The sequence below is a fragment of the Lissotriton vulgaris genome, chromosome 4_1 (assembly GCF_964263255.1).
Source record: "Lissotriton vulgaris chromosome 4_1, aLisVul1.2, whole genome shotgun sequence".
Taxonomy (NCBI): Eukaryota; Metazoa; Chordata; class Amphibia; order Caudata; family Salamandridae; genus Lissotriton; species Lissotriton vulgaris.
In genome coordinates this window covers 1,799,561,330-1,799,577,784 of record NC_141691.1, presented here as the reverse complement: position 1 = coordinate 1,799,577,784, position 16,455 = coordinate 1,799,561,330, and the positions used below count along the sequence as shown (strand labels likewise).

The 16,455-nt window shown below is 42.1% G+C and overlaps 1 protein-coding gene across 1 annotated transcript in view; it reads left to right on the top strand.

Annotated features, from left to right (window-relative positions):
* The window catches only part of NUDCD1 (NudC domain containing 1), a 469,559-nt gene extending 453,766 nt beyond the window's left edge, over positions 1 to 15,793 (top strand). Inside the window, exon 10 of the mRNA XM_086966120.1 lies at positions 15,319 to 15,793. Within this exon, the coding sequence (XP_086822246.1) occupies positions 15,319 to 15,611 (293 nt within the window). The 3' untranslated portion in view covers positions 15,612 to 15,793. The remainder of the gene's footprint in view (positions 1 to 15,318) is intronic.
* Positions 15,794 to 16,455: the final 662 nt, after the last annotated feature.

The following is a 16,455-nucleotide window of genomic DNA, read 5'->3' as shown; positions in this document are numbered from 1 at the left end:
GCAAAGAGTGCCCAAGAAGGACAAAGGCCTGCATCCTATCTTGGATCTCTGGGACATCAACGGCTTCCTCTGGAAGGAGAATTTCAAAATGTTGACGCTGGCTCAGATCCTGTCTACCCTCTACCCTGGAGAGTGGATGGTAGCTTTGGACTTGCAGGACGCTTACTTTCACATCCCCGTCCTTACGGCCCACCGGTGTTACCTTCGGTTCACGGTAGGCCACAAGCACTTTCAGGTTAGCGTGCACTCCTTTGGCCGAGAGGAGGGAGGGAGGGGGGGAGAAAGAAGGAGGAGGAGGGGGATATATATATATATATATATATATATATATATATATATATATATATATATATATATATATATATTCACTGAAAAAACCATAGGTTATAGACCATATATAGTTAGGAATTCGCATTTACAAAACCTTATTTTACTCACACAAAACCATTGAAATTCCATATATAGTTAGTTGCACTAACTATATATCGCGCACCCGCAATCCACTGCTGATGATGTCACATATTACATCATTCATGACATGGTCAGTGACATCACTGATGACATCTCAAATGACATCACTGATGACATCTCAAATGACATCACTGATGACATCACTGATGACATCTCATTTGACATTACTGATCACATCACTGATGATATCATTCATGTGATAATACGATGAACCTCTTCAGACTCTAATATAACCTTAGATACAATCAGTGTAAACAGACACTCACAGACTGTCACTCATCCATGGAGTTACTCACACACCTAGTCAGTCATGCAAAGAATCAATCACACCTCCATTTCCTCAACTATACAGTTATACAAACTTTACTTATTCAAACATATACTAACACATATTTACTCTCTTATACAATCCCTGATACAAGTTCACAATGATCCATCCATACAGCCACTCACACATTCACTGGCTCTTATGCACAGTTATTTATATATGTCAACTCTCACATGTACTGTGTTTTACATATGTACTTACTTTGACATGTAGCACTGAGATATCCATTCACTCACCAATACACTCATGCACACAGTCAACCGCCCATACAGCTGTTTCCACATGCACTTTTGAAACCATACATCTAGTGAATCAACTGCTCACACATCTATGCACAGAGTCATACACCTCCCAGCCACCCACACACACACTCAGTCTCCCATACAAATACTTGGGCAACCAATCAATAACCCATATAGTTACTCATATAGCTACTTATCAACACATACAACAGTTTACAGAACAACAGACATAATGATGCACAAATTAAGACAGTTTAGTCACTAACCCATGCACTCAGTGAGACACATTTAATCACTCACTCATACAGTCAGTCATGCACCTACTAAATCCTTCATCCAGACACTTATACATCCACTCATTCTTCAATATGTAAGACATATTTTAACTTTACAGAAACATACAGTCACTGGATGTTGTCATCAGTGATGTCATTTGAGATGTCATCAGTGATGTCATCAGTGATGTCACTGACCATGTCATGAATGATGTAATATGTGACATCATCAGCAGTGGATTGTGGGTGCGTGATATATAGTTAGTGCAACTAACTATATATGGAATTTCAATGGTTTGGTGTGAGTAAAATAAGGTTTTGTAAATGCGAATTCCTAACTATATATGGTCTATAACCTATGGTTTTTTCAGTGAATTTTCAAGGTTTTGTAAATGCTAATTCCTAACTATATATGGTCTATAACCTATGGTTTTTTCAGTGAATTTTCAAGGTTTTGTAAATGCTAATTCCTAACTATATATGGTCTATAGCCTATGGTTTTTTCAGTGAATATATATATATACATACATATATAAACATATATCATCTGTATATCTATATAAATACAAACATAAAGGCATGCATACATATACTTATATGCATACAGATGCATGTTATTTACATGAAAGTTGAAAAAACACTAATAAAAGCAAAGCTAAAAAGCCACCTCATTACAAACAGAATGGCTTTAACTTAAACGAGGGCGAGATCTATTGCATTTTCAATGCTTGTTTACTTTGGTTCCATCAAGAAGGCATTCAGATGTGTCACACATTTGCCATAAATTCTGAATGTTAGCACTCTAGTTACACATTAGATCACTGTAGTAAAGCTACTGCTCACCAGGGACGTCTGCTGCTGGTATTCAAAGTGCCTGTTTCAGTCTGCATGTCAGAATTTTTTTAATGAAATAGAAGAGGATTTGAGAAGTCACTCAAAATGATCCCTAATTTTTCTTTCTATAGCACTAATCATACTTTCTATGGCAAAATTAACCCCCTCATGTTGTTCCTTTTTAAATTGAGTGTTTTCAGACTTACCACTTCATTCCAATCAAGATGGCTTCTGGTGTGCCATACTTTTGTCATAAGTAAGACTGTTAGCGCTCTAGTTGTTCTTTAGAACACTCTGGGACATTCTGTCATTGGGCTATACTTGGGGTACATCTGAGTGATATTTGGGCTACATTGAGGCTCTTTTGTCTCTGGTGGCCATCTTGGGAGACTGTATGTCAGAATTTTTTAATGAAATTGAAGAGGGTTTGAGAAGTCACTCAAAATGTGCCCTAATTTTTCTTTCTGCAGCACTAATAATACCTTCTATTGCATAATATACCCCCTCATTTTGTTCCTTTTTAAATTAAATGTTTTAAGAGTTACCACTTTATTCCCATCACGATGGCTCCAGGTGTGCTATACCTTTGTAATAAGTAGGACTGTTAGCGCTCTAGTTGTTCTTTAGAACACTCTGGGACATTCTGTCATTGGGCTATACTTGGGCTACATCTAGGTGATATTTGGGCTACATTTGGGCTCTTTTGTCTCTGGTGGCCATTTTGAGAGACTGCATGTCAGAATGTTTTAATGAAATAGAAAAGGATTTGAGAAGTCACTCAAAATGTGCCCTAATTTTTCATTCTGCAGCACTAATCATACTTTCTATGGCAAATTTTACCCCCTCATGTTTCTTTTTAAATTAAATGTTTTAAGAGTTACCACTTTATTCCAATCAAGATGGCTTCAGGTGTGCCATACCTTTGTAATAAGTAGGACTGTTAGCGCTCTAGTTGTTCTTTAGAACACTCTAGGAGGCTGCAGTAGAACACAAAGGAATCAACTGACAGTCTCTGTCCTTGTTGGATGTACATGTTTTACTGAGAATGTCAGACTTCATTTTCACATGACTGAGAAAGATAATGTGAATTTACAGAAAATATGCTTTCAGTTTAGCTTATAGATCCCCTTCCAAACCACTGTGGGAAAATCATGAGATATTAGTTTTCTTTCAAACAATATTCATGATATCACAGCAGAACGTTTTTTCACATGGTAAAATCACCTTAGAACCCACCACAATTCCTAAAACGAGTATGGTACCATCAACAAATGATTTATAATGTAACTAAAGTCCTAAAACCCTCTATTAACTACAATGCTTTTTAATGAGGTGCTATCATGTATATTGGTCCCAAGATGGCTGCCAACACTTCTTGGATGAAGTGCTGACAGCCAATCAGATCAGATGTGTGGTTAAGCTCCGCCCAGATATATATCTTTTTTTGAACCTAAATTACTCAAAATCCACTGGAGCACATATATTGAGACCTAGCAAAGGCACATCGGGCTAACAGTCCCTACAATTTTGCCACGTTTCGTGCAAATCCATTCAGCCGTTCGAGCTAAAAGTGAGGCCAACCGCCCTATGGAAATTAACATGGGAAAAACGTGTTTTGGGACCCCCCTTTTTTCTCGGCCCCCCCCCTTGATGAAACCCCCCCAAATTGTCAGGGGCTGCTCAGAAACAAAATGTTCCATTTTCCTGAAACTTTCAGCCAATTCCGTCCACAAACGCCAAAGTTATTAGACATAGAATCTTCAAAAATCCCATAGAGAAAAAATCCTAACTATATATACCTACTGGCGACCGCCAGTAGGTATATATATATATATATATATATATATATATATATATATATATATATATATATATATATATATATATATATATATATATCCATATCCATATCCATATCCTACTGGCGGTCTCCAGTAGGTAGTTATGTTAGGACCTTGTTTCTATTCAAAAAGCATTTTTTCTTTTCCCAATAACTTTGGCGCCGTTTGACGAATCTTCACCAGATTGTCAAAACTAGTGGGGCGCTCCAGTCAGCTACTATCTTGAAAGTTTCGGGGTGATTCGGCATGCGGGGGCCGAGAAAAAAGGGGGGTCCTAAAACGTGTTTTCTCCATGCGAATTCCCATAGGAAACTTTAGACACGGCTTCAGCTCGAACTGCTGAACGGAATTACACCAAATTTAGCACAAAGGTAGCCCTTGTTTCAGAAAGAACTCTTTTTCTTAAATGGTGTAAATCCGTTAAGTAGTTGCTGAGGAAATAAAAAAATAAAAGTTTCGATGTTTAGAGGCACGGAGGATCCGTGGACCCTCCTGACCACGAGCTTTATTCTAATTGGCTGTCAACACTCTAAACGAGGAAGTGTTGGCAGCCATCTTGTGCCTCGGTAACCGAGGCACAAGAAAACAGGGAAACAAAGGCGCAAAACAAGAAAAGGGGGCAGGGTATAAACACCCTGACCCCCTAGGCCTGCTCAGGGAGTCCCACAATGACCCCCAGGGCCAAAAAAGTATATATATATATTTTTTTAATCTGCAAAATCCCCGGAGGATCCGAGGATCCTGCTGCCAAAATTTTAAAAACGAAGCGCTTTGTTAATATTTAGCCCCTGGCGCTTTGTTAATATTTAGCCCCTGGGTGGGCCAGGTCCTGGGGGCAGTGGAAAAAAAGTGTGGGGGGCCCCAATCCCCCCCACACTGCCCTGGGGACCGCCACATCCCCGGGACAAGATAATTGAGTTGCGGGACCACACAGCCCCCTGCAGCCCCGGGGACCGCCTCACCGGGGGCTTCTTTTTTAATCAATGGGGGGGCCTATTTTTTTTAAATATTTGCTGAGGGCACATGCACCACCCCCCCCCACCATCCCCGGGGCTTCTATTTTTTTTATAAAACACCTGGGTGGGGTGGCTTGAGTCCCCCCACACGCCCCAGGGACCACTACCTACCCGGGGCACTAATTATCCAAATGTAGGGGTCTGTTACAGACCCCAGGGACCACCACCCCCTGGGGATGTTGGGAGGAGGGCCGCACGGCCTCCCTCCTGGAGTGCGTGATGGCCCTGGGGACCGCCACCCAGGGCCGGCTCCTGGAGTGTCCCGGGAGCCCACCCCCTGGACACCGCAGTTTGCTATGACAGGGGGAGAGCCATGCGGCTCCCGCCCTGTCATAGCAAACTTGGTTTGGATTTTGGAAGAGAGAGCAGGAAACCTGCTCTCTCTTCCAAAATCCAAACCAGATTGCTTTTCCACACGGGGAGCTGCATGTCAGCAGCTCCCCATATGGAAAAGCAATGCCAGCTCCCGCCGGACGCGGGGAGCAGACGGGGACCGTGGAGGCATAGGGGCTCCCCCCATGGTCCCCACGAAGAGGGCTAGCCCCGGGGGATGTGGTCCCCGGGCTAGAAATGGCCTGGGAGCGGGGCAACGCGGCCCCCTTCCCTCCAAAAAATAAATAAATAAAGGCCGGCCCGGGGGCCAATAGAGGCCTCAGGAGGGGGCCCACGCAGCCCCCCTCCATAACAAAATTATATTTATGTGGCCATGCCCTGGGGAATGGGGTCCCCATGGCCCGTAAAAATAAAGGGGTCCACACAGCCCCCCTTCCAAAAAAAAATAAAACAAAACCCTGGAATCGCGCCGGAGGCCACGTTCCCTCACAGCAAATTAATTCCCCTTCAATACTGGGGATCCCTGGGGGCCAACTAGCACACCAGGTACCTCCATGTATGTGCCACAGGGCTGCGTTGGAGAGGTGGTCCAGGCCACCCCCCCTTTTACACCTCTCTGCAACGCAGCTCTGTGGCTCTTACTGGAGGTACCTTGTGGGCTAGTTGGACCCCAGGGACCCTCAGGATTCAAGGGGACTTAATCCCCCAACTTAAAACGTGCAAAACACCCTATTTGAATACTAAAAGATGAACTTTCCGACTCATTATTCACAAGGGGCATTTACGAGTAGTAAATGCTCTTTTTGAACACCGAAAGCCGAGTAGTAAATGCCCTTTCTGAATACCAAAAGTCATAAATTTAGATTTCCGTATCACTTTACCTTTGTGAATCGGGCCCTATGTCTATTATTTAAGAAACCCAAAAAGGAGTACCTGAGCATTTTACAATTTAGGCTGATAATGAAGAAGGTGTTATGAGTCTTCTACAAGGTCAATAGGGCACATGTTCATTCAGGATCGGGCAGCTACTATTGCAAGGGGGTGCAGCTTTAACATTGAGGGATCCAAACGATAGGAAGATGCGAATCCGGGGCACTTCGATTATACATTAGGGTAAAGAAATTTTTAAAAAATGGTCTTTGTTTCCGAAGCACACAGGGAACCAAGAACAAAGTGCCATGGATCTTGGGACACTCCTATGACTCACAAACCCAGCAGTGAGCCAGTAGGAGAAAAAATATTTTGGGGGGGCGGGGGGGATACGGCTGGGAAGCACAAACGTTGAAATGGTTTGGGTGCCCAGGAATAAGGTAGGCCAAACTCACACCTGAAATCAGAAATCTTATTAGGCAACATCCCCCTCCCGGTGGGGGCAAGATGGCGGACACATCGGCGTCCGAGTGAGCAGCAGTGTAGCAGTCTCGCCACTCTTTTCTCCTAAAGCACTAATGCGGACCTGACAGACCCCGCAATTGCTCTCTATTATCTTTTTAAAAACCTGCAGTTTAGGGGTGACTGATTCTTGGCCCCGAGGTACCTGTGATGCGGCGTTGGCGGTAATGCGGCTCGACCTGTGGAGCTGCTTTCAGCGGAACTTGCTGTCTGTGTGGCGTAGGTCTCCGGCGGCTGCTGGAGAGGTTGCATAGCGGAGCTGGTCTTCGGAGCGGAGAGAGCGGGATAGGGATCACCCTTTTCCAACCGGGAAAACCTACAGTTCTACCTCTGTTGACGGGCGCTGGCCCCTGGCCTTCAGCGGCATCGGGAGAGGCAGCAGAGGAGTGGTCGAGCGAGGAGGATGGCACCCAAACCACAGAAGCCGAAAACGCGCGCAGTAACAGCGGCAGCACACGATTCAGGGCAAAACGGTGTAAGCGCAACTCCGACTGCAAGTAAATCTAAAAAAACACTGCAAAAACAAACAGTCAATTCTGATACTGTGTTAAACCCTCCATTGTTAGATATTGAATCCAGTCAGGAGCCAGTACCTCAGGTGCACTCTGGGACATGTAGTGCAGGTGCTGTACCCAAAATACCCATGATGTTTTCGAAAAAGATCCCTAATGCATCTAATGTTAAAGGCGACAAAGCTGGTAAAGGTGGTGACAGTGAACAATCTTTCGCACAACAGCAAGTACAATTTAAGGATGTCGATCTGACTAACGCTAATGGGCATCTGGGGGGCTCCAGCAGTGATTTCTCGAATTCTGGCAGTACGAGGCTTACTGCAATGGGAGAAGCAAGCTTGTTAAATGCAACGCCACAAGGAGAGCTCGAGAGTAGCCCCCTGGTAACACAGCAATCCATAATAATTTATAACCCCCCCCGTTCTGACTGAGCAACCACAACCACAGTGAAATGGGGTAATACTAGAAAAGAGCTTGCATGAGGCTTTAGAGCCTTCGAATCTTTTGGAGGATGTGGATTCCATTGACTCTGCTGGACAATTCTACTCAATGTCAGATTTATCCACGGCTCTAGAAATTGGAAGCTTGGACGAAGGGGCGGACAGAGATGGCGAATGGAGGGATGATGAGAGCAGTAAGAGTTTGAATATCTCGATACATGACTCTGAGAGTGATGTAGATGAATCTCCTGAAAGACCAGAATGGGGGACAGATGAGAACACTGTACTTACAATGCAGGGGGCTAGTGCTGGATTCTCTTCGGCTCCTCCAGCAAATGGTACTGAGGGGTCATCGATTCCTGAAATTACGCTAAGTACCTTATATCAAGTGATGTTACAACATTGGGAATAAACAAGAGCAGAGAACTTACGTACTCAGGGTGTGGTACGTCGACTGCAGAATAATCTACACCGAGTGGGGAAAGCATGTAACAAGGTTTCGGCTAGGGTGGGGGAGGCAGAAGTCCGGATCTCAGCAATTGAAGACTCTATGACCCAGCAAAAATCTCAGCTATCATCACTAGAGGGCTTAGGAGAGGAGATCAATTGGAAGCTGGTGGACCTCGAAAATAGATCATGGAGGAACAACCTACGAATTTTAGGCATTCCCGAAGGGAGTGAGGGGGCGAATGTCAGACAATTTGTTATTGATCTTTTTTCAGAGGCCTTCCCAGAACTCACCCAGTGGAAATGGGACATGGAACTTCAAAGGGCCCATAGATTCCCCTTTCAAAAGAATATCAGAAATCCATCAAATACTAAGCCGAGAGCAATTCTGATTTATCTGAATATTTTTTGTCTAGGGAGGCTTTATACGATCTAGCCAGACCAGATAAGAAACGCAGTGGGAAAGGCCTGGATTTCTTTGTCCGTCCAGATTACTGTCACGCTACGGTACAACAGAGATGGCACTTTCGCCAACTGATCCCTTCAGCGAAGGGTGCCCAGGCTTTTCTTCTCAATCCCTCTGAGCTTAAAGTAGTATTTAAAGAAACATCATACTTTCTTACTTCAGAGGGAGCTGCGAAATAATTGTTAAGTTCATTTTGATGTCAGATTAACTGCTTTTTCTCCTTTTCTCCTTTAAGATGATGTTGCGGGGAAGTATTAGTGGGTGTACTAGCGTATGATTCTTCTTGTATCAGACATTGATGGCATAGATGGTATTGTTTGTGACCTGCTATATTAGACATGTTTTTTTAGTTATCCTGCTAATACATTACTTATGGTCTAAAGGCATATACAGTAATCGGTCAACCTATAGGAGATGGAGTCGCGAGACACAAGGTGCTTCTCACATCATTGCCCTATTGTGGGGAGGGGCGGGGAGGTTGGGTGGGGGCGGGGTGGGTGGAGGGGTGAAGGGCGGGGGGTGCGGGGAGGCACCAAAGTCAGGAAAAGTTTTTGAATTGCGGAATAGCTGAGAACAATTTGTTTCATGATTTGGTCTTTCATTTGAATATGAAGATGAATACTAAATGGAAGTCGAATACAATTCGGAATGGTTGAATTTGTGTGTTTGGATTTACACAAGGGGTGTGTTACAGAAACAGTAATGATGGAGGGACCAGGCGGGCTTATAGATCAAAATTATCATATTGAGAAAATTGAGAATTTGTTTGTGGAATATATGCGGCCTCAATAACAGAAAGAAAAGGGAGCTCTGTGCTCAAATGATACAGAGTATGCGCATAGATCTACTGTGTTTGCAAGAAACACATTTGCCCTGCATTGATAGGCATTTTTTTAAAGATCTTGGCATGCATTTATTAGGATGTACTCGCCAAGGTACTACAACCAAAGGGGTGGTTGATCCTAGAGATTAATATTGACAATAAAGCCTGGACAATCTGTTCAATTTATGCTTCTAATATTGACGACCCTGATATTCTGAATTTCTTGAGTTTAGAATTAGCTGAATGGCCATCTTCTATAATTTTGTGTGGTGACTTAAATATCCATTTGGGAGGTGGATTGGATATTCGTAGTAGTACACCATACCCTGGTCTCAAGAAAAAGACATACAAGGCATTAAGAGGTTTAGTCTTAGAATTTGGGCTCTCCGATGTGGGATATGCTATAAATCCTGCCACACCAGGATTCACATTTTTTTCCACTCCGCATCAGAAGCTGGAGCGGCTGGATTATTTTTTTATAATTACTCCACTCATAAATCACACCTTGTATGAAATGTTTCCTCGCATAATTTCGGACCACAATCCAATATCGATAGAGGTGAAAATTGAGGCTGGCTCTGCTAAGTCTATATCTTGGTCTTTCGATCGGAAACTCTTGGCCGACCCAATCTACATTGAATATATGGGGAAATGGATAAGAGAATTTTTCGAGTTCAATAGAGGAAGCGCATCCTCTCAAATAGTATGGGATGCATTCAAAGCAGGGGTGCGCGGAGAGACACTAGTTTATTCGATTAAAAAGCAGAAAAACTTACGGAACAAAATGGAGTCTCATTATAAAGCAGTACAGGAGTGGGAGGAGAGGTTGGCTTTGGCTATTTCTTTAGCCCAAGATACGGAACCTATTAAGACGACTCTTGCTATTCATAAAGCAAGGCTTCTTGAAATTTTTGAAACACACCTTGCAGAACAGGCGGCCATTTTTTAGAACGCAGATTTACGAAATGGGAGAGAACTCCTGCAGGATCTTGGCAAAAAAGATTAGGCAAAGAGTGGCGTCAAATGTTATTGATGCCATTCAGGATGAGGCAGGACAAATACATACCAAATCTGAGGAGATTCTTGACGTTTTTCGGCAATTTTATTCTAAGCTTTATGAGCAGGAAGCCTCGGACTATTCTAGTGAATCTTTCGAAAACTTCATCACTTGTGATAACGTCTCGAAATTATCTTTTGAGCATTCTATGATTTTAGATTCCGATATCACTTGGGAAGAAATAGAGAATGCTCTACTCTCTCTTCCAATTGGTAAAGCAATGGGACCTGACGGTATCCCCTTGGAGTTATTTAGGATGTTCAGAAAACTGTCAAAATCGGATCTATTGGTTACTTTTCTGGAAGCTCAGAAAGGGTTGGCTCCACCTTCCTCGGGACAATCAACAATAATGGCATTTATCAAAAAGGATAAACCCCCCCATAATCCGGCATCCTATCGCCCGATTTCACTTATCAACGCTGATAGCAGAGTTTTTTCAAAAATTTTAGCTTCACGCATTTCTTTGGAAATTTCTAGTATAGTTTCTCGATGGCAACATGGGTTTATCCCAAAGTGCGATACTGCGGACCATGTTCGGAGAGTCATCGCGTTGTTGGATTGGGCGAAGTGCATGAATACAACTATCGGGGTCACCCTGTTGGATGCCGAGAAGGCATTCGACAGGGTGGCCTGGCACTATCTTTGGGATATACTGTCTTTTAAAGGGTTCGGCCCAGGTATGAGGTCGGCACTGAAAGCCCTGTACAAAACACCTACTTCCTGTATTAAAATAGGGGTAGATAAATCCACCTTGTTTCCTATCCACCGAGGCACAAGACAAGGGTCTCCTGTATCCCCGCTTCTCTTCGCTATTTATATCGATGTCTTTCTCAACTAATTGAACCACGCGGAGGACATTGCACCAGTTGTGGCGGCAGGCACCCCTTATAGGGCACTGGCATATGCGGATGACGTGGTGGTTATCACCACGGATATTGTAAAAGCTATCCCAAAGATAGAGGAATTGGCCAAACAGTTTGGGGCCTTTTCGGGCTACAAACTGAACATGTCTAAAACATAAATACTAGTAGTTGGTCAGAACCCTCCTGCTCTTCCTAATATAGTCCATGTTGCGACTTATCTAGGAGTGAAGATTACATCTCCAGTGTTACAGATCCCAGAATTAAATTTCAATCCTATTCTGGAAAAGGCCAATTCCACGTTGGAGCGAATTAATCATTTTCATTTGTCTTTACACGGGAGGAATAATGTTCTGAAAATGTTAATACTACCTAAATTTCTTTACCTTTTCAGATCCATTCCTCTTGAGTTTCCCTTAATTTTTTTTAAACAATTGGAAAGGATGTCAGGGAGATTTTTATGGGGATATAAAAGGCATCGGAGAGCTCACCAAAAAATGATACTTCCAAAAGTTAGGGGGGATGGGGTATCCCACACTTTTTTTTTCTATTATTTGGCCTCAGTTTTGCAATTCATAACCCCCCTAATAATTGGTGATAGGGCGCCGATTCTGGATGCGTATAACCCGTCTATCTTCGAATTTGCTTTAGGGATAGAGGCCCGGGGGTGCTTCTTAAAACATGTTGAGCCGAGTTACTATAAAAAGACATAATGTAAGATCCTAAAATCAGCATTTCGGGCTTGGAAGTCAATCAGGCGAATTGCTAGTATCCCAAAAATTACGAGATATACCCTTCTGATGTCGCAATCTATTTTTCCATCTGTTTTTAGAGATTTTATTATGGAAAGATGGTGTCACCAGGGAATTAGTTACCTCTGTGATGTATGGCTAAATATCCATATTGCATCTTTTTTAGAGCTCCAAAGTAAGTTCAATCTCACTAATTCCGATTATTTTAAATACCTTCAGGTGCGCAGTTTTCTTAATACTCTAACGCCTCAGGAATCTGCAGGCCTACAGCGGATCCCTTTGATGGATTCTTTCTTCAATAAAAGAAAAATTGGCTTTTTTTAAATAATTTTTTGCTCTCATTTCTCCCAGATGTTCTAGCATATGTTCAATTAAGATGGGGCGAGAAGCTGGGCTCTAATGAAATTAAGATCGAGGATTCCATTTATCTGGCTAATTCCATCTTTTTATCCGGTAGAAGTCGGGCACAGCACTACATGGTGTTGTTAGATCTATATTATACACCAGCCAAAATCTCTAAATGGGGAGTATCAGTCTATACATCATGTAGTAGATGTGGGCTGCATGCGGCAGATGCAGCCCATATGTTTTTTTTCTGTCCACAGCTATCTGTATTTATAGCGGGTATTCAAACTTTTCTATCTCTGATACTTGATATTTCAGTAGAACTAACCCCGGAGCTTGTACTGATTGGAGTCTCCTCTGCAGTATTACCAGCTGAGAAAAGAAACCTGATTTTTAAATCCTTTGGAATTCTGCGCTCATGTGTTACTCAAGATTGGATTAGTCCAGATCCGCCATCCTTTTTCTCATGGAGGGCTCGCCTTCTGGCTATGTATAATGTTGAACATGCCATATATAGAATGAAAGGTAATAAAAAAAGGATAATTGGTATGAAAATGTGGGCGCCGAAAGGTGGATTGTGGGGGAACTGGGGTAGCTGATTATTGTTTTCTCTTGCTTTCCTTTCTCCGTTTTCTGCTGGTTATTTTCTTTTAGGTCAATTTATGCCTGTAATGGTTTTTATTTTTTGGGAATATATGATATGTAATGTATTATGTCTCTCAGTCAATCTCTGTTGAAAAAATGTATATATTCTGACTTGCTTACAATAAACAAGAAATTAATAAAAAATAAAAAAAAGGAAACATCCCCCTCCCTCCACCAGCAAAGGTACCACCTCTGGGGCAACAGTCTAGCAGCTAAGGGAAGAATGAGCCTCCTTGATGCCATAACCAGGGACCTCATCAGAATAGGATGCTGGGAAGGCTGCAGTAATATGGTCTCAGTTAGTGCCCGTTTTCAAATGAGAAGAGCAGACCGGTACAGGACAGTTGAGAGATGGAGATGAAGCCACAGCAATAAGCAAGTTTTGCTAGAGCAGGTGTTTTAAGACATTAAGAAAAGACCTTAGAAACGATGGGATGCCGAAGTATTACTCAAGAGATTGGGTACATCTCAAGGGCTTTTTTCATAGACATCTTGATTCAAAACATCGCTGGGATCCTGGAGCTGTTGGGCTGCAATTATCAGGAGACAAGTGTGGGCTTGAAGTTTAGGGAGGAGCTGCAAAGTTGCTTGAGCACCATAGTGGCGTAGCAAAAGTGTGACTTTCTGCCCACAACAAGACAATTGATAAGGCCTTCAAGGACAGCCGGATAACGCAGCCATCCCTTATCTGCAGGCCTTGGGATGCCGTACGGCAGGGCAGCCTGAGGGAGACCGCAACGACGTTCAGGGGCCGCGGTGCAGGCATTGCTATTTCAGTTTAAATACGGTGGGGGCTGGTCACAAGATGGTAACCAAAGTAGCAACAATGAAGGGTCTAAAGGATGGATAAAACCAAAACTATAGTGATAATTATGATAAGCGATGATTATAAAATCATGTCTCAAGCTGCAAGTGGGCACATTGTTTAATATAACAGCGGCTATATATTTCAGCATTGTCCGTGTGAATTGTTGTCAAGCAAAAAGGGATGTTCAGTGACACAAGTGCAGGTGTTACGGGTTTGAGATGTTCACAATTCACTAATTCATTTACCACTTACCAAACAACATCTTGTTACCAGAGAAGGGTAATCAGCTATTTTAAAAGGGCCCCACTTTAAGCCCATCTTTCATGTTCCATTTCAAGTACATTTATAGTGTCGTCTTATGGGATGCCCTAAACTTGTGTTGCAGAGCCCTATGAGGAAGTATATTTCAAGAGCTCATTTAGGGACAGATGTAGGAAAATCAGTTTTGCGAGTCCTTAATAGCGATTTTTAGGGAATCGCTATTAAGGATTCGCATAATGCCATGTTGGTAGGAATCTTAATATTTTTTGCGATTCCTTAATATTCCTTATTTGCAAATTGGAAATTGCGATTCGCAACCAAGGAATACCTAGCGGCCCATAGGAATGAATGGGAATTGCGCATGCAATTTGTGAGTACCCAGTAGGTACTCGCAAATTGTGTGCGCTATTTCAAGGGAGCAAGGGTTCCAGAGGGACCCGCTGTTGCACTTCTAAAATGTGCATGTGTGCACATGTGGCGCACATACATGCCCTAAGGGCATGAATGTGTGCCACATGGCACTTTTAAAAAAGCAAAAAAGTGTTTCTTTAAAGGAAATCGCGAATTACCACCAACTTGAAGTTGGTGGTAATTTGCGATTCCTTAAGGCAATATCTCAAATTGCAATGTCTACTAGCATAGCATTTAAGGAATCGCACATTGCGATTCTCTAAATGCTGACGCAAAATAGGGAATTGCAATTTTAGCGATTCCTTATTTTGCGAGTAGGTATTCGCCTTTGTACATTGGACAAAGCTGAATTGTGATTGCAAATGCTGACATTTGCAGAATGTCAGCGTTTGCGATTGCAATTTGGCTACCTACATCTGGCCCTTATTTATTAATTGTAACTCCTTTTATTTACAGTGTTTCCTAATCCATGCTTTAAGCACAACATATAAAAGGATTGCCAAAACCATCAAGTCTGGCTTTCCTACAGTGCCAGCACAGCCAACTCAGACTAGAGGCATGCACAGGGAACATATACATGTCCTTCCTTGTTGTGCATACATACATTCTACCCCTGCTGTTTGTCAGACCTGTTGGCTTTGCAGTGCTTGTATACCATGAGCCCAGTTCTGTAAAAGACCAGCTGAACGTTTTATCTTTGGAACTTTTCTGTACCATTTGTTGTGTGTTATATCATTCTGTCAATGTTCTTTTTTTCAGGCTATGTCCAAGCATCAAAACAAGATAAGAAATTCTTTACTTGTGCACCAAACTACTCCTACGCTGCTCTTTGCGAGTGTCTACGAAGGGTTTTTATCTACCGTCAGCCCACTCCTGTACCCACCGTGCTGTACAACAGGAAGGAGGGAAGACACGTAGGACAAGTTGCTAAGCAGCAAGTAACAAGTCTAGAAACGAATGATCCCATCCTGGGGTTTCAAGCCTCAAATGAGAGATTATTCGTCCTAACTTCAAAAAATCTTTTTGTAATAAAGGTCAACGCTGTGGATTAATTAACAAATACCATGCCAATTGTATGAGATTAAGAAATTGCGAGTTTACAGTTAGAAGTATGCATCGAAAAGCAAATTGTGAATTTGAAGGCCATAAATGCATTTTATAAAAATAAAAATTGTGAAGCTTTGTTAAATATTTGCATTGTACAAAATTAATTAAAAAAAACCTGAAAACACAATTTAGAAGTATTTTGATTCTTTCTTTGTGACTTTACACATCTGAGCTTCTCCTAATCTGTTTCATTATGGTTATGTTCATCTTCTAACATTAGTCTTTCTATTGAGACTACCTCAAAAATCATTTGTCTGAAGGGTGTTTTACAGTAGAGTTTTACCTGCACGGGTGATCTTGAATTGCAATGTGATATATTTATATATATACATATATTCACTGAAAAAAACATAGGTTTCACACCAGTTATAGTTAGCTGGAAATTTTACTGACATAAAACCATTGAAATTCCCACGTTATAGTTAGTTGGACTCACTATAACTTGCGTCCTGCAATGCACTGCTGATGACGTCACATATTACATCACTCATGACATGGTCAGTGACATCACTCATGACATCACTGATGACACCATCCAGTGAATGTGTGTCTTTCTGAAAAATAAATATGTTTTATATATGTATATGTAAAAGTCAATGGAAGAATAAATGTTTAAATAAGTGTCTAAATGGATGTTTTTTTAAACAAAATTGACTGGTTAACTGGCTTATTAAGTGTATCTTAGTGAATACATATATTAGTGAGAAATGTTTAAATATTTAAATATATGTATTAGTGTTTCACTTTGTGTATAAGTGGATGCATGGGTTTGTGAGTACCTACATGTGT